General features: G+C 62.0%; 2 protein-coding genes across 18 annotated transcripts in view; one reads left to right on the plus strand and one right to left on the minus strand.

The window, feature by feature from the left end:
• The window catches only part of SECISBP2 (SECIS binding protein 2), a 40,993-nt gene extending 36,971 nt beyond the window's left edge, over positions 1-4,022 (plus strand). For all 10 annotated transcript variants that reach the window (XM_023243228.2, XM_023243231.2, XM_045043227.1 and 7 more), the window contains 3 exons: positions 2,223-2,377; positions 2,619-2,790; positions 3,161-4,022. In XM_023243228.2, coding sequence (XP_023098996.2) covers positions 2,223-2,377; positions 2,619-2,790; positions 3,161-3,264 — 431 coding nt within the window. In that variant the 3' untranslated portion in view covers positions 3,265-4,022. The remainder of the gene's footprint in view (positions 1-2,222; positions 2,378-2,618; positions 2,791-3,160) is intronic.
• A 1,012-nt stretch (positions 4,023-5,034) lies between these two features.
• Positions 5,035-17,046, minus strand: part of SEMA4D (semaphorin 4D) — a 93,367-nt gene continuing 81,355 nt past the window's right edge. For 7 of the 8 annotated variants that reach the window (XM_023243222.2, XM_023243226.2, XM_023243225.2 and 4 more), the window contains exon 15: positions 14,720-16,902. In XM_023243222.2, coding sequence (XP_023098990.1) covers positions 15,977-16,902 — 926 coding nt within the window. In that variant the 3' untranslated portion in view covers positions 14,720-15,976. Of the gene's footprint in view, positions 6,254-6,821; positions 6,920-8,487; positions 8,698-14,336; positions 14,544-14,719; positions 16,903-17,046 lie in introns of those variants that run through there. The other variant, XM_045043226.1, reaches the window with a different exon arrangement.

The following is a 17,046-nucleotide window of genomic DNA, read 5'->3' on the forward strand; positions in this document are numbered from 1 at the left end:
GTCCTTTCTGGTGGGGACATCTCGAGGACGAAAGGGCTGGTGCATTTGGGGGTCGTGTGGGTTACCCACCTGCACCCAGAACCTTCTGTGTAGGTGGGGGGCAGCTTTGCACTTTCCTGGGAACTGTTGGCTCATGTTCTTTGCCCACTCGTGTTTGGGGATGTTGATCTTTTTAATACTGACGTGTGCCTTTTTATATAATAGGAAAGCTCCTTGGGTAAGAGTTGTACTTTCTTGGTTTGTCAGTTGCCTGTTTTCAAAACATCGTTTTGGCCACGCGAGGATCCTAGGTGTTATTATCATGTTGGTGTTTTTTATTCTTGTTTTTTTAATTGGCTCTAGGTTTTATGCCATTTCTCAACCACAGCACTCCAAGGTTATTAAAGGTTTTTTTATATCATTTTTCTTAGTTCTTCCACGTTTTCATTTTTGTGTTTAGGTAGACTATATTTCATTTCAGATGGGTCTTTCCAGAGGCCGACCCAGTTGTCCTCTTTCCTCTGCTTCACAGTGCTCCCCCCGACAGCGCTCAGTCCCACACAGTAGGGTCGCTTCTGGAACCCACGTTATTACAGCAAGCTCTCCTACCTGGTGAGGCTAGCCTGACGGTAGTTCCCTTTTTCAAAAGGCTTCTTCTCACGTGCATATTTCTGTCGTATTATTTTTCCTCAAAAAAAAAAAAAAAAAATCCTAACTGTAGTGAGAGTATTTCAGAAGTTTCAGGTGAACACGGAAGTGGTGTGTGGTCCCGGGACCACTGTGTCCCAGAGCACAGGCCCCTTTGTGATCTTTGTTCCCGGAGCACCTTGAAGCTGCTCTGTAGATCTTGATAAACCTGGTCCTACCTGCTGTGGTCTTTGGTGGCTGTCCACACCCACCCTTGCTGGCACTGCTGGCCTTCGTGAGGACTCGTTAGGTGTGTGTGACTTGTGCACAGACACCCACGTGCAACTGTCTTGTAGTAAAGGTTTTGGGGTGGCGGGCGCGTCACCTGCACACAGAGTCCTTGGTGCCTCGCTCGGAGGCAGGGTGGGTGGTGAGCCCGCGGCCCGCCCGTTGGTGTAGGACCCTCAGTGACCTCTGTATGTGGGGTGCAGCCCGTCCCTTGCACACGGGAGCTGATACACAGGGGACAGGTGACCAGTGGCCTGAGACACAGTGAGTGTTGAGTGAACACTAAGCGCAGTTGGCTCGTTCACGTGACCAGAATAGATTTCTCCTTCCTGTTTGGCCTTTGTCCGTGGTTTCTGGCTCACAGTTCCCCACATCCTTGGAGTTTCCCAGGACTACAAGAAAGGTGTTTTGTTACGTTAATGAGGTGATTTTTGGACCCCGCCCAAGCTGGGGCTGGTTGCCAAGAGAGCCAGCCCAGAAATGAGAGGGTTGGAACCTGGGTCCCAGTCGGCCCCTACCCCTGGCCCCAGGGAGGGGCTGGGGGTGGAGCCCATGACTTGGTGGGTCCTATGACTAGTCTGGAAGCCTCCACAGTCCCGCCCGGACTGGGGTAGGGGAGCTTCCCGGTCGGTGCACAGGAGACGCCGGGGTAGTGGCGCACCCGGAGTGGGCATGGCCTCCCCGTGCGTCTCTTCCCGCGCTGACGACTCGAGATCTTTGTCACGTCCTTTAATAAACTGGGCAAACGTGAGCAAGGCTTTTCTGGGGTGAGCGCTGTGAGCCTCTAGCAACTTAGAAGAATGGAAGGAGAGGGTGTGGGGCCCCGCAGCGTGTCGCCCCTTGGTCCAGAGCTTGGGGAACGCAGGGACGTGTGCGGGCCCCAGAGCTGGGGCCCGGGGGAGGGGGGTCTCCTGGGACAGACCCACCCTGTGCGGTCTGACACGCTCTCCAGGCAAGAGTGGCGGGAGGGGCGGAACTCTTGCACGGCCAGTGGTGTCTCAGAATTGCTTGGTGGCGTGGCCCCCGCCCATGTGGGAACTGGGTCCAGAGACACTTCTAGAAGACTGAGACTTCGCTGTCCGTTAGCGTGACGACGCAGATGTGTTTTAGTACGTTGAGGGAGTGCCTCTTTTGGAGAGTTGCGCTCTGCCTCGAGGGTGGCCACGCCCTGGCAGTGACCGGCTCGTCCGGGTGACGTGCGGCACGGGCCCCGCTTGACTAGAGAGTGGCTCGGCCGTGTTGCTGTCTGTAGAAAAAAGCCCTTTGCGACCAGGGTCACTGCTACGCTGCATGTGACGCGTTTCCCGTCGGTTGTTGTCCCTGACCAGGCGGGCTGGACGATACCCTGCACACCATCATCGGTTATGCCTGCGAGCAGAACATCCCTTTCGTGTTCGCTCTCAACCGCAAGGCTCTGGGGCGCAGTTTGAACAAGGCCGTCCCTGTCAGCGTGGTGGGCATCTTCAGCTACGACGGGGCCCAGGTGAGCCGGGCGTCCCCGGCAGGGCAGCCCCGAGCCCGGGGCCCACAGGGCACGTGCGGTGATTCTGAGTCGGCTCTGAGCTCGCCGCTGCTCAGAGACGCCTCACGTGGCCAGCGTCCCCGCCAGCCGTCCCCCTGCTTCCCCAGGGAGGGCGCCGTCCCCAACTGGCAGAGACCCTTAGTCCCCCCCCCCCCCCCCCCGTGGGGAGGGGGCATCACCTGTGCCCTCGCTTCCGTCCCAGGACCAGTTCCACAGGATGGTGGAGCTGACGATGGCCGCCCGGCAGGCGTACAAGACCATGCTGGAGAACGCACGCCTGGAGCTGGCGGGGGAGCCTGGGCCCCCCGCCCCGGGCAGCCCGCCCCCGCAGGGCCCCCCTGCTCCTGCCGCCGGGAGAGATGAGCCGCGCTACAGTGAGTGGGGCGGGGGGGGCCGGGGGCGGAGATGTGCGGGGACGTGGCGGGGGGGGGGGGGGGGGGGGGAGGTGGGAATGGTGGGAATGGGCGGAGCGCCCAGGACAGCAGCACGGCCACCCCGCGGCAGGGCCCGCTGCTGAAGGCCGGCTCGGGTCCCGCCTGGTGTCCCGAGAGCTGGTCCCACACAGACCTTGGGGCAGACGGCACCTGAGTGGAGTGTGGCCGTGAGGACAGCGCTGTCCCGAGGCCATTGTGTGCTGATGGCCGGCTGGGGGAGTCCGTGCCAGGCCCGAGTGGGGACCGAGCCCCGGGCGGCACGCCTCCCGGAGGAGCCTGTCCCTTAGCTGTGCTGCTGTCTCCCTTCTAGTCGAAATCTGGAGAGAACACCTAGAAGCCTACAGTCGGGGTGCCCTGGAGCTGGAGGACTCTCTGGAGGCTTCAACCTCGCAGATGATGAACCTGAACTTATAGGAAGACTCCTCGGGGTGTGTTGTGTATTTGGGGTGAGGAAGGGGGGTGTGGAAGACTCTGGGGCCTTCTTCACAGTTCTTCTTGGCCTCGTGTATTCTGTGTGGCTGTTCGATTGGGAGGCGAATCCGAGATGTGCATCCCGGGGACGGGCGTTCGGGTGTGCTGGCGGGAACCTTTCCAAAAATTCCGAAGTCGTGGCTTTGGGTCTCTGAGCACGCGGAGTCTGGAAAGGACTGGAACGTGTGTGCTGCTCGGAGTTCTTTGCCGTGAAGGAACCGCCTCCGATGTGGCAGAGCTGAGCCACGTTCGTTTGTGGAAGGAGCCGCGGGGTCATGGCCGGGCCGCTGCCCTTGGCCACTGCTCTTGGCCGCCGACCCAGCAGGGCCGCAAAGCAGTAGCCGGGCGGGGCGGGGCCGCTTTTGAGGCAGGGGACTTGCTGGGGACCTGGCTTTCTGGCTGGAAGATGTGGGGATACTTGGAGGATTTGCTAAAATGAGCCTCAGAGGGAAAATTGGTTCTTTAATCTGTGACCTCTTGATACGGATTATTCCTTTTTGTCTTTATTTTTCAAAGAAGCGATGTATATTGAAGTTCCTAAATTTCAGTTTTGATAATCTACAAATCCTTTCTTTCTCTCGTAAACGAACATATTGTGACCGTGGTTTCTGTCTGGGAGGCCAGCAGGATGTTGCCCGCGTGCTCTCCTGTAGGAGGGCGTATTTATTTGGAATAAAGAGCGATGATTTGAGAGCCCTGCACCTCTGGCCGGCTCAGGCTCGTGGGGCCCCCGCGGCCTGGCCTGCACCCCTCGGCGCTGTGGCTTGAATGGCAGGGGCCCGAGCGGGGCGGGGTTTGTGTGCCCGGACCCTGCCCGGCCTGCTCCTCTCCTGTCACACAGCAGGCGGCACAGGCGGGGCTTCACTGGTGCTCAGCTCAGCAACGACTCGCGTTGGCTTTGCAAACACTTTTAGGTGAGATCGGTCACGTCACGTGCTGTACCCGAGAGGCGAGTGGCTTGTGGCGAGCCAGAGTGAGTGACGACAGACGTGGCCTGTGGTGTGGACGTGTCAGACACCAGGCTGTCCTGTCTTCTGGACACTGGCTGCTCCTAGTGTGTGTCTGCTTCTCTGTTTGCGTCCTGAGCTGTTTAAACGGGGCTTGGTCGGCTTAACGACCACTCTTGATTTCGGCTCAGGGCTCAGGTCACCATCTCCTGGTTCATGGGATTGAGCCCTGTGTCGGGCTCTGTGCTGACAGCACGGAGCCTGCTTGGGATGTTCTCTCTCTGCCCCTCCCTCTGCACAGTCTTATTCTCTCAAAATATATAAAGTTTAAGTAGATAACTAATTAAAATTAAGTGGGGAGACGTGCAGTGAGGCCGCCCAGGCCCTCAGTCCTGTCCCCAGGGTTCTCCCTTGGGGGCCAGGAGGAGTGGCGTGGGCAGGGCTTTTCCTGCTGTCCCCGGTCAGCATGTCCCAAGTTTGCTGTCATGGGTATGGAACTCAGATTATGGAGAGAGACGTTTCCAGAGGTAACCTATAGGGAGAAGGTTAAACTGAAGAATTTCGGCGGGGGATGCTGGCCCTGTGTTCAGAGCCCCAGCCCTGGTCCCGTGGAGCGTGGATCTCAGGGGAGGGGGTCTGGTGCTCCTCGTGTGACTCAGTGCTGGGGCTGGCCTGGTCGCATCACCTCCCCAGCAGAGGCTCCTGCCACAGGTGACGCGGCAGCCCGTGCGGTGCCGACAGTGCCGCAGGAAGCGCACACACCTCGTCCCGTTTAGTTTTATTTTTCTCACCAGCGCAGAGAAGCACATGCCTCCTAACCACGTTTCCCAGCAGAGCCCTCCCCGGGGGCTGACCACGTCCCGCTTTCTGTTGGGCACGAGAGCGCTCGGGCTACAGCGCATGTGGGCGAGCCTCGCAGACACGGCGAGCGGCACCCGGAGGTCCCGGGCTCAGAGCCCTCGTGGCCTCCCCGGGCGGCCGGAGCCGCACCTGCTCGGGAACCCACGCTGCGCGCCCGCGGCCTTCCACGGCAAATGCTGTCACCACGGGTAATGGCGTGAGCGGGGCGGATCTGGCCCCAGCCGGCCGTCCTCAGGAAGTCGCGTTCGCGGCGGATCCCGCACGTAGCCGGCGGGACACGTGTGTGGCTTCGTAACGAGGGGCCTGGCCGCAGGCTGAGGTCGCGAGCGGAGGCGGTGTCCGTGTGCTGGGTCATGGGGAGCCACAGCTCTGCTTTGAACAGAGGCTTTGGTTTTCTGGTACGCGCATTCCGTTAAAAGCCGTCGTTCCGTAAGCGGGAGGTGTCCGTGAGGTCAGGCTGTGTGGCGTTAGTCTCCATGTGGACGCACCCGCCAGGTGGCGCCACCCGGAGGAACCTGGACCTACCTGTCGGCTGCTGCGCCTCCTGCAAGCTTGGGTCCCGCAGAACTTTCTAAAGCGGCCCGGCGCCCTGAGACCATGAGGGAGCCGGGGAGGAAGCCCACGAGGCCTTCAGTCCCTGTGGTCCCTGGGTCGGACCTCGTGGTCACCCGAGGTTGGAGGCCTACCACTGGCCTGGACGCCCTGTCCCTGCCATGTGGCAGTTCAGCAGCCCCACGGGAAGGTGGCAAGCAGCAGCCGGGCTAACGCGGGGCTCCTGCCCGTGCTGAACCAGGAAATCGCCCCGGTGACGCGGAGTGGCCACGGAGCGCAACAGCAGTGTTTCTGGAAGAGGACCCGTCACGCACACCACCGTCTACCTATTCCAGGTCTGTCTGTAGCTCAGGAACTGTCTTGGTTTCCTGTTTCTGCCAGACCCTTCTGTCCCACATAAGCACCTAACTTTTTAACACAGGTTCTGGATTCTGTCACAGAAGCTGGGGTATGGTCACATCTCAGTAGGCAATGTGGCAGCCACTGTCCTGGGATCTCTCCAGTGGCCGCGGGCTCGGCTGGGAGTCAGCACCATGTCCTGGGGCCTAAAGGGCGCCCTTGTCACAGCTTTCCTGAAAGAACAGTGTAGAACTGTGAGTTCCTGGCAGAACACGTGCCCTTCCCGCTCCCCCCACTGTCGTAGACACGGGAGGAGGCCTCAAGTGTCGCGGCCCACGTGTACCTCCTTTGGGTCTAGGAGGGCCTTCAAGGAAGGGGGCCCATGCGGGCTAAGTTTGCAGGACTCACAAACGCTCAGCCTGTGTTGGCAGCAAGGAGAGAGCTCACGTCTGAAGGCCTGTGTTCGAGCCACAGGGTGTCTCCTCCGGTAAATCTCTGGCCTTGTAGCTGCCCTCCCGGCTGCATTAGCGACCCGGGAGCTGGGGACACCTGTCCTATCTCCTCACTGCTGGGACAGCAGTCCCCCCACCAAGAGGGGCTGCAGCCAGCGGGCCCTCCCCTGCATCTGTTCCCCCCCCCCCCCCCCCCCCCCCGCCATGCTGACCCTTCCCAGGGATCTGCCTGGAGCCCAGAGGCTGCAGGTTACAGAAAGCAGAGTGACTGTGGGCCAAGAGCACACACGTGGGGTCCCAGCAGGACCCACCCCGCCAGCCCCTGCCCACCCTGGGCCCGGCCACACACCCACGCCTTCCTCCAGCTGTGCATCATGCGGTCGTGCTCCCCAGCCACAGCCTTCCAGGCGGCCAGCTCTCTGGTCCACTGCTCCTGGTGGGTCGCCTCTGCAAGACAAGTGGGGCGCCGGCTGTCAGCCTTGCCGGCCTTTGAGGCACGGTGGGTGCGTGCAGGCCGCCGAGGCCATTCTGAGAGCCGGGTCTCTGGTTCGGTAGCGGGTGAGGCGCTCACTCCTCTGGCCTTGCCTCCTGGCTGTGGGGACTTCCACGGTCAGCAGCCCCCTCCTGCCCTTCCCCAGGCCACCAGCCCCAGGGTCACGCCGGCCCCGTCCTCATCCTGCGTGAGTCCTGTCCAGGCAGGAAAGGCGCTCTCCCTCCACGTTTTGGGGTGATGCAGGGACCTCCCCCAGGAGGCCGCGGGAGCTTGATCTGTGGGGCCGTGAGGGTGGCACAGGCCAGACAGCTGGGGTTGTTTGGAAACAGAAACGCACCATGTCCCTGCTCTGCCCGTGGCCCGTGTTGCTCGTTTCAGAAGTGAGTGCCAGGGACCTGAGCCCATGAGACGTAAAGCGGAACTTACTCCTTGAGCAGGACTGGGCCGGGGCCCGGGCTCCAGAGGTACCTTCAGGGGTCCTTAACCCCAAGGGACCCTGCAGGGACTCCCGTCCCGAGAGAGTCCCTGTGTTCCTAACACCCCTGCCCTGGCACCCCCGTTAGTAGACACGACAGGCTGGGTGGGCAGGCAGGCACGTCCCGAGATGTCCCGACTGTGCTCACGTCCTAGCCCGCCACCCGAGATCAAGGTCGGGTCACCGTCTGTGAACCGAGGACCAGAGCCTGCCTCCCAGGCAGCCGGGGTGACAGGTGAGCATGGTGGTTTCTGTGTTTCCGCTCAGCTCTTTGCGGACAGTGCTGCCCCTGTGTTTACGTGAAGATTCGGTTTACCTGACGCAGGCAGGCAGGACGCTTTCCAGAAAGGGGAAGAACAGGGATTCCCGCCGGGAGAGCTTTGCAATTACTTCTTTCTCTCCCCAGTCCTGTACTGGAAGGACAGGGACCTTTTCAGCACGGCCCTAAACGTAAACTCTCACAAGCGGACAGAAGAGGAAACCCCAAAAACCTGGAATCTGAAAAGCAGAGGCACCCGTGGAAACTGAGCAGACCTGAGAAAGCGGGACCCCAGGCCAGCAACGGGGAGGCCAGATGCTCGGGTCGGGGGCCGGGCCCTTTGCACATGCGCTGCCTCACAGGCGGCCAACAGCTCGGAAAACGGGTCCAGAAAGAGCACAGGAAGTAGAGTGGAGCGGAGGAAACAAGTGTCCACACGTCCCCGAGGAAGAGCAGGCTTCCAGCGGCCCCCGAGCCAGCCGGGCGGGAAACCCCCAGCAGGCCTGGGCGGCCATGCGCAAAGCATGCGGACGTGACGTGAGGCAGGCCTCCACGTGGCAGAGGAGGGGACTTGGGGACAGAGAAGGGAGACACGGGCTCTCAGGACCAGCGTCCCAGACGCGCCAAGGAGTGAACGGGTGGCAGGAGGTGGGTGCGGAAGCACCGCCAGTGCTGGGGAGGCTGGCCGGGCACGGGCCACACGCTCCTCCCTCTTGCCGGCCGCCAGGGCACCAGCACGCCCGCCGTTGGAGCTGGGAGCGCGGTAGGGGCGGGGGCGGGCCACTCACCGTGTCTCACGACAGTCACCCGCACTTTGGAGGTCCCGTTTCCCGCAGAGGACAGGACAGAGCAGCGGTACTCGGCGCTTTCTCGGATGGCGTCTCGCAGCCAGCTGAGCACGTGGGCCCTGCCGTCAGGCAGCGCGTGGGTCTGCATGGGGACGCACATCTCCAGTTCTCGGCCGTTCTTCTCCCAGACAAAGTGGACGTCTGCGGGCCCTGGGGACACACACACCATCTCTACCCGGTGGCCCCCGGACTCCCACCGGGAACCCATGGGAACCGGGGTGGGGACAGGCGGTGTGGAGCCACCCACGCCAGGGGCCTCTGTTGTCCCAGCTGGACCCACGGTGAGGGGCAGGACAGCTTTCATGCCAGTCCTTGTGTCCCCGGAGGAGGCGTGTGCCCCCATGACCCCGGGAGAAGAGGCGGGCCCTCACTGCCCTTCCCCGGGCTCCCTGCTCCTTCACCTCAGATGTTCTTTCAAACCAAAACTCAGTGCCGTGCAGCACATGCTGAGGCCGTCAGGGGGCACCTCCCCCATGGGGTGCCCGGTGACCGTGCCCTGGGCCAGGCGTCCATTCTGCACGGAGGGTCTGTGCCTGGGAACTCCACTTCCCGGCCCTGCTCCCATCTGTGACCAGAACCTCTGCTTCCGTGGGGGCCGCCCCTGCCTCCCCAGAACCTAAGTTGGGGGCAGGGCACTTAAAAGGGCCGAAGACCCCTCCGTCCCCACTGCCCCCTCCTCTCTGCCTGTGCCAGGCGGCACGGCACCAGGGGGTGGGCTGAGCCAACCTAGACCAAAGCCAGCCCCTCCTAACCATGATCTCCCTGAGAGCCCTGTTTCTAAAATCAAGATTCTGGGGCACCTGGTAGCTCAGTTCACCATCAACTCAATTTCAGCTCAGGTCACGATCCCACAGTTTGTGGGATCGAGTCCCACATTGGGCTCTGTGCTGACAGTGTGGAATCTGCTTGGGATTCCCTCTGCTCCTCCCCTGCTCATGCACACACACACTCTCAATCTCTGTCTCAAAAATAAACTTTAAAAAAAAAATATATATATATATATATATTGTATGAGGTTGCCAACCACCCAGGGATGACCTGAACTGCAGTGTCGTGGAGGACGGTCAGCAGAGGAAGGACTAGGTCTGTATGTGGAACAAGGAGAAATCCGTGGGGCCAAGGGCTAAAACCCAGTACGCGAAGCAATAGCACTGGGTGTGGAGCACGTGTGCACGGGAGTGCACGTGCAGGGGAGTGTCGGGGGGGTGTGCCTGTGTGTGTGTGGGAGTCCTTGCGTGTATGGGTGTGCACGCGGGAGCGTGTGCACAGGAGCCCGTGTGCAGGGGAGTGGGGGGAGTCTGTGTGCGGGAGCCTACTTGTGTATGGCTGTGCATGCAGGAGCGCGTGCACGTTCCCGCGGGGGCCCGCCAAGAAGGCCTACGTGGCCGTCGTGCTGGTGGTGCTGCCCTCAGAGAATTTGAGGTGCTTAAACCACTTCCTGGAGCTTCCGGATGCGGTAGGACGCATCTTTACAGCCGACGTAAAACACGCTGTTGGAAAGAATGTGCCGCAGGCTCTAAAACAAATTCCAGAAGGCGTTCAAAAGGGTCTCACGCAGCAGTGCACTGGCCCCCTGGCCTCGTGGACAGGCCCCCGTGGACTGTGTCTTGGGCAGGATTTCTGGGTTTTTCTTCCATCTGCACCATTTGTTTTTCCCCAAGTGTTCTGCCCTCTACCTGTGAATAGTTCATGTTGTGTATCACACACATGCACACACACCTGAGGGCACTTACAGGTGCGTGCACAGACTTACATACACACACGTGTCTGCATGCACCTGCCCATCAGTTGGCACACACAGCCTCCTTCACTACTGGGCCTACCGCCCGCCACCACGTTCCTGGACAGCCCCTCGGTGGGGTCAAGTTTAAAAGAGGGGTTCTCATGAGGCACTGTGATCGAGAACGTGAAGTTTTCTGTGAGTAGACACCGAAGTTGGTTCCAGAGAGGCCTGGACTCCCCCTCATCCCCACTGTCCAATGGTGACCGTCACGGAGACCCGCCTAGGACTGGAGCCACCAGCATGGGTCACAGGAGCTTCTGGAAGGTTCTCCTGCATCCTTAGGACAAAGAGCTGGGGTGGCTTGAGCCAGGGCCGAATTGTCACCCCAAGCCATATGGCCAGGACCCTTCAGGAGCAAAATCCCCAGATGACCCAAGGTGCCTTGGAGAATGGCCCGTAGGGGAAACACCACGTGCCCTTGTATCCTGAAACCCTTAAACTCAGCATTGGTAATACCCTTTCAGCGTGCGTTCAGCACAGTAAAGCACTAAAAATGTTCAAGAGTACTTACGTGGCACTTACTGTTTTTTAAAGCTATCCAGCTCCTGAACGCAGACGAGGGCAAGGAGGGAAAGCGACAGTTACAACCAGGCAGCAGGGCCAGCACATGCCCCCGGGCAGGGCGATCCCTCTGCCCCCGGGTCTGCAGCCACGAGGGATGAGGGACACGGCGGGGCCGCTGGCTCCACCCTGCCCCCAGCCCGCCCCACGCCAGCTGAGGGGGCCGCCAGCGCAGAGCTGACCCTGCTCCGTGACAAAACCAGAGCCCCTCGGGGCTGGGAGAGCCCCAAGTTGAGGGGGTGTGTGGGATGGGTGCAGCCCCTGTCCTTGGGCCACATCCCCGGTAGGGGCCCCAGGGGTGATCCTTCCTCCAGCTGTCCCCACGCATGTGTCCCCACGCACGCTACTTCCCACTGGAGGGGACCCTCTGCGGGCGCTGTCTTGCGGGCCGGGTCCACACCTGCACAGAAATCAGGATCCAAACGTGGGAGTGGGGGGGGGGGGCTTCCTGGGCCTCCGGCACCGCAGTTCTGTCAGAGTCCCACCTTTTTCCTCAGAGTGCCCCATGCTTCGCTGTCACAAGCTATCCACACCCTGGGGCCAGCTGAAGAGTGACCCCCAGAATATCCAGGTCCTGACCTCTGGGACTGCATGTGGCAAAAGGCGCTTTACAGACAAACCTGTCGGGGGCAGGGGTCAGCAGCCCAGGCGCCCAGCCTCTTCGGTGCCAGCCACGGTGGCCGTCCCACACACGAGGACGGCTGTGTCACGACGGGAGACACACAGCTTCTAGCAAAACCACGCCCTCCATGCTGAGGACGGAGACCCCGGCAAGGTCACAGATCTGCCTCGCCCACCCACGGACGGGCTTCTGACCCTTCTGGAAGATGACCGGCTCACGTCAGCTACCCCCAGGGCCCAGCCGCGCCCCAAAACACTAGCACCCACGGCCGCCGTGGGAGATCAGGGATTTGGGCCGGGCACCCTCTGCTACCTCTGCAGCCCCCAGGGCCTGAAAGGGCCCTCGTTTCTACCACCGTAGTTAAAACAAAAAGCCACCAAAACCCCGAACAGCCATGCGTCCCCTGAAGTACAGGGGATCGTCCTCAGCTTTAAAAGAGACACACGTCTGACTTAGAAGCTTGGTCACGTCAGGGATGCAGCAGGGCCCGCGGGGCAGACACGACAGATTCCGCTTGTGGAAGAGTCACGGGCTCCGTGCTCAGACGCGATTTACACCCGTGTCTCCGAGTGCCGCTAAGCCTGCTCGCCTGCAGTGCGGGTGACTTCTGTGCTTATCTGAACTAATTCCGCCACGAGGAACATGCATTGGTGACTTCTGGAACGCCAAACACGACCACAAGCCTGCCCGAGTCTCTGCGGCTCGAGACCCCCTCCTCCCCTTGCCCGTGTTTTGCCACCTCCCGACGCGCGCGCACGGCTCCCCCGAGGGAGCGGGCGGCTGGGAGACCCGCTCCGGACCCCGGGTTGCTCCTCCCCACGCTCAGGCCGGGGCCCTACGAACAGAGACGTGGCCACAAAGCACAGCCCGCAGCCCGCCGCGGCAGGCGCGCACGCACACACGCGCTCTGCTGGGACAGTCCAGAGAGGACCGGGGACACGGTGAGCAGAGAAGCCCGCTGAGTCACGGCTCTGAGGCCGTGCCCGTCCCAACAGTCCACCTGGCATTGCTCGGGCCGCAGCCCCTGCCACTGTGACACCAGTGACCCCCAGGCGGGAGGGAGACCGCTTGCAGACCACTTGGGGACCGCCTGGATGGTACCCTTGAGAGGGAGGTGCCTTCAGCCAGAGCGGCCTGGAACTTGGTCCCGAGTTCCGGCACCTTCCTTGACCCGAGGGAAGAGAGGGCCAGAGACGCCGTCATTTTGGAAACCACGTGCTTGGACAGCCGCTCGCACAACCAGCTAGCGCTGTCCTGTGGGCTGGGTTTAGGGGAACAGGTGTCTGGATGTGCACATGTCACCGGGGGACCCAATGCCAGTGAGCTTGTTGGGCCAAGCAGAAAGAAGCGAGCGCTCGGGAGGCTGGGGTGGCCACTGCAGGGTCTCTAGCACCCGCCTCTGTCACCGCTGCCTAGCAGGCCTCACGAGGACGCACGGCCCTCCCTCTGGGTGGGACAGGACACATCGGGACCCCTGGGAATAGCCGGTCCTTCCCAGGCTGCCTCACAGCCTCAGGGGGAGCCTCGTGGAACGGGAGGTCCAGGTGGGAGAGAAAGCAAGGAGCACGGGGACGTGGGGGGAGGGGGCAGGGGCTGCGGTCCCTCCGCTCAGTCCACCCCGTCACTGCCCTCTCACCCCACGCTGCCCACCTCTCTCATCCCCTCGGGCTGTGAGCTGCCAACTGTGGGCCCCATCCTCGGGAAGTCGGGAGGAAGAAATGCCCCTCCGGCTCTCAGACTTCAGCAGCAGAAGGGCAGGGAGGGTGGAGTGGCTCCAGGTGACCCGCCCCACGGCCAGGGGTGCCCCCTGCCCTGGCTGCCTGGGAACCGCGCCCCTCTGCTCCCCGGCTGCCGCCAGCCCCGTAACCACGGCCCTGCACGGGGTCCCCGTGGTCCCCGCTCTGGCCCAGACACCGCTCTCAGCCCCCGAGTCACAAGGACGGCTCACGAGTGCGCCCGCGCCCGCTAACGGGCACCTCCTAGAGAAGCCACGTTTCAAAGCGTTTGGCTCTGGGCCCCTCACCTGGTCGTGCGACCCCTGCTCTCCCAGCGACGGGGAGGCCCCCGAGTGTGCCCGTGGAGGACGGCGGCCCCTGCATCCATCCCCTGGGAGGCCCCACGGGAAATCGGCAGACCCAACAGCCCTGTGGGGGACCCAGCACAGGCTGGGCCCCGGCCCGGGTCTGGCGACCCGGGGCCACATGGACCCGCCCTGAAGGTCTGTCTCCACAGCGCCCCACCTAACGGGCAACTTCCCCCGCGCTCCCCCCGGCACGCGGGAGTTCGTGGGACCGGCTCCTACCCGGAGCGGCTTCTCGCTGCCGAAAGTCTCAAAAAGAAACAAGTCTGCTCTTTTTCTCTCAGCGGCCCTACTCGTCCCCTCGGGGCAACCACACACCGCCCGTTTTCTCCCTGCAGCTGCTGACCAGCGTCACGGCCGCGGCACAGCGGAGACGCCTCCGGGTCCCTCCCAGCCCGCCGTGCACGTCAGCATCGCCACGCGAGCCATGGGGACGCCCCTTCTGGAGGCTCCGGAGCGACGTTTGCAACCTCCAAATGACACATAGGCGGACCCCCGAGTTGTCGGCAGACGCTCGAGGAGCCCTACACATGGGCGACTGGCAAACCGAGGTCTCGGGGCCAAGCCCGGCCCACCGTGGGGTCCTGGGGCCATGGAGGCCGAGATCCGCGACAGACCGACCGACCGTGGGCTGCCGGGCCTGCGACGGTGAACATCTGGCTCCTCGTGGGAGAAGCCGCAGGAAGGGTGTTCTGTCAGGGGCCCTGCCCCCCACCCGCCGCCCCGACAGGTGCCCTGCTCACCTGTGGCCTGGCAGAAGAGGTGGAAGGTCCCCAGGGCGTGCACGTGCTGGGCCTGGTCGCTCAGGAAGGGCGGCAGCAAGGCGACCCGCGGGCTGCGGTCAGGCCTCGAGGCCGAGGCCGGCCAGGGGCTTCGGGGAGAGGAAGATGAGCCGGGGCCCCGACAGGACAGGGAGGAGGACCCCGGAGGAGGGAAGGGCAGAGACGAGGCTGCGAGACAGAGGACAGAAAAGAGAGAGGCCGCTGAGGCAGACGTCCCGAGGCTCGGGGCCTGCACGCCAGAGAAGGGAAGCAGAGACAGGAAAAGAAAGGGGACCGAGGCCGCCCCGAGAGCCACCCGCCGGTCAGCACACCATCCCTGCCGCAGCGAACCACGTGCCCGCGCCGAGGATATAAGCTGCTCGTTTATTCGGTTACTTTTCAAATGTATACAATTCAAAGTAGAAAAATAAAAACAAAGGAAATCTTATAAAACACAAATGTGTACACCACAACGGTCGAGTCCTATCATGCTTAAGACAACACTGTCCACGCAGGCACACAGATCCAGAGGTCACTGCTCCTCGCCACGGGAAAGAGGGCCTTCTCGGCGCACGGGAAGCAACAGGTGGAGATTGAACCGTCTCGCCCACTCGCACCTTCGAGGATAGCGCCGGGCCACGCGGGGCCGTGGGGCGTGGGGTCACGAGCCGCCAGGCCTCGTGGGGACACAGGCCAGTCCGGCCACCGCGGTCCCGCTTGCCGGAAGGCGTGGACAGCTCGGTTCGGCCGAGCGGGTCGTCCGGGTGGGCGGTGGACGGGAGACAGAAGCCAGACGTGACTGCGGATGCCCGGTGAACGTCCGTCCGTCCATCTGCACGGGAGGTTTCAAGCCGTGGCCGTGGGCATCCGATGGCCAAACGCACGCTCCCTCCGCTCGGGGCCAGCCGGCTCCGCCGACCCGCGCTCAAGGCCCCGCCTGGTTCACGGGCCAGCCTTCCACCATCTTCTGTTCTTTGAAAGAGTTAAAACAAGAGGGGGGAAGAAAAAAACCACAGAAAGAAAATCTCTCTGAAAAGGATGCTTCCCTCAAGGAATAAAATTAAAAAAAAAAAACGTGTGCTCAAGAGATGGTTTCGTCTACGTGTCTAAAAGGTAGAGAACACATTTACCCAAAGTAAGTTTATCCCTGAGAATCGTAAGCAACGTAAGCTGTATCTTTCCCCTAACGTACAACAAAACCTGGAAGATGCACATCTTCGCGATATTGGAACGTCTGCTTCTGTGATTTAAAACAGAAACGACCTAACACGAGAAAAGCAAAACCATAAAAAATAATTCCTGGGAAGCAAAGGTTCGTGCCAATCTGGACAACAGGCGATAAGTTACCAATCTGATAAACAAAAACGTCATTTCCAATCTGGAATTCAAGGATCTTTCAGTGGCTGCTCTGAGGAGGGGACGCTCCAGGCGCGAGCGAGCGTCCGCGGGCCGGGGACAGCCCGGCCCCACGCGCCGCCCACGGGGGCGTCTCACGCCGCGGCCCGGCGGGGGACCGGGGTGCGATGCTCGCCGTTTTCCGAAAGGACGAAGACCAAATCACAAGCTCGACGCAAGAGACAAGACACAGGACAGGCGTGCTGACGCGGGCTCCCGGCGGCGACTCAGTCCCCGTCCGCGTCCGAGTCGGCGTACTTCAGCTCACACTTGACGTCGAAGGGCCCGTCCCTGGCCGGGAGGTCGTCCAGCCTCTGCGAGTCCTCCCTGTCGGTGGGCACCCTGCTGGCCATGGTGTCCTGCTCCGTCTCGTAGCCTGTGTCCAGGGCCGGCCGCGGCTGCCCCCCGTTCTGCTGGGAGAAGCTGCCCGGCTCCACCAGCGTCTCCTTGGCGCTCTGCTCGAACTCGGAGAAGTCCGCCACGGGCTGCTTCTTCCCCAGCAGCACGGCGGAGCGGAACTTCAGGCACTGCCCGGGCAGGTAGCCCTTGTAGCAGTTGTAGGACACGAGGCAGAGGCACAGCAAGAAGAAGAGGAGGAAGAGGAACATGAGCAGACGGTTGTCGCTGGACTGCAGATACATCGTCTTCTCCGAATGCACCTGGGGGACCGTGTTGATGACGATCTTCGGTTCGCAGGACGTGCCCGTGGGCGCGGGGCTGGGAGGCGGGGCGACGGCCCCGGGCACGGGGACCCGCGCGGCGGAGGTCTGCGGGGGGGGGCCGCGGGCGGGCTCCGTCACCGCCCGGGCGGTGGTCCTCCCGCCTTCCGTCCGGGCGCCCGGCGAGGTGGGGGCCTCTGTGGCCCTCGGGGCCGTCTTCACCTCCAGCACGTGCTTGGCCAGCACCCGCTGGACCGTCCCGTTGCGGACCCGCTCCTCCGACAGGCACTGGTACACGCCGCTGTCCCCCTCCGACAGGTTGAAGATGAGCAGGTGCTTCCTGCCCACCAGGCTGTACTTGGGGCCGTCGGCGTCGAGCACGCCGTCCCGGAACTTCCACACCACCCGGGCCAGGTTGGACTTTTGGGAGCATTTGAGTTCCGCTGTGCCGCCGTGCTTGAAAAAATGCTGCCGGAAACTTTCTTTACTTTTATCTGGAACATCAAAATAAACGTGCACAGCATCAACAACGCGGCTCGCTACTCAGCTCCTTCTAAAAATAGGTCAACACACACAAGAGGACACGAGAGTTCCACCCACTGGAGCCACACGGAATCTTCCAGAACAACTAAAGAGAT

The sequence above is a fragment of the Felis catus genome, chromosome D4, assembly GCF_018350175.1.
Source record: "Felis catus isolate Fca126 chromosome D4, F.catus_Fca126_mat1.0, whole genome shotgun sequence".
NCBI classification, from domain to species: Eukaryota; Metazoa; Chordata; class Mammalia; order Carnivora; family Felidae; genus Felis; species Felis catus.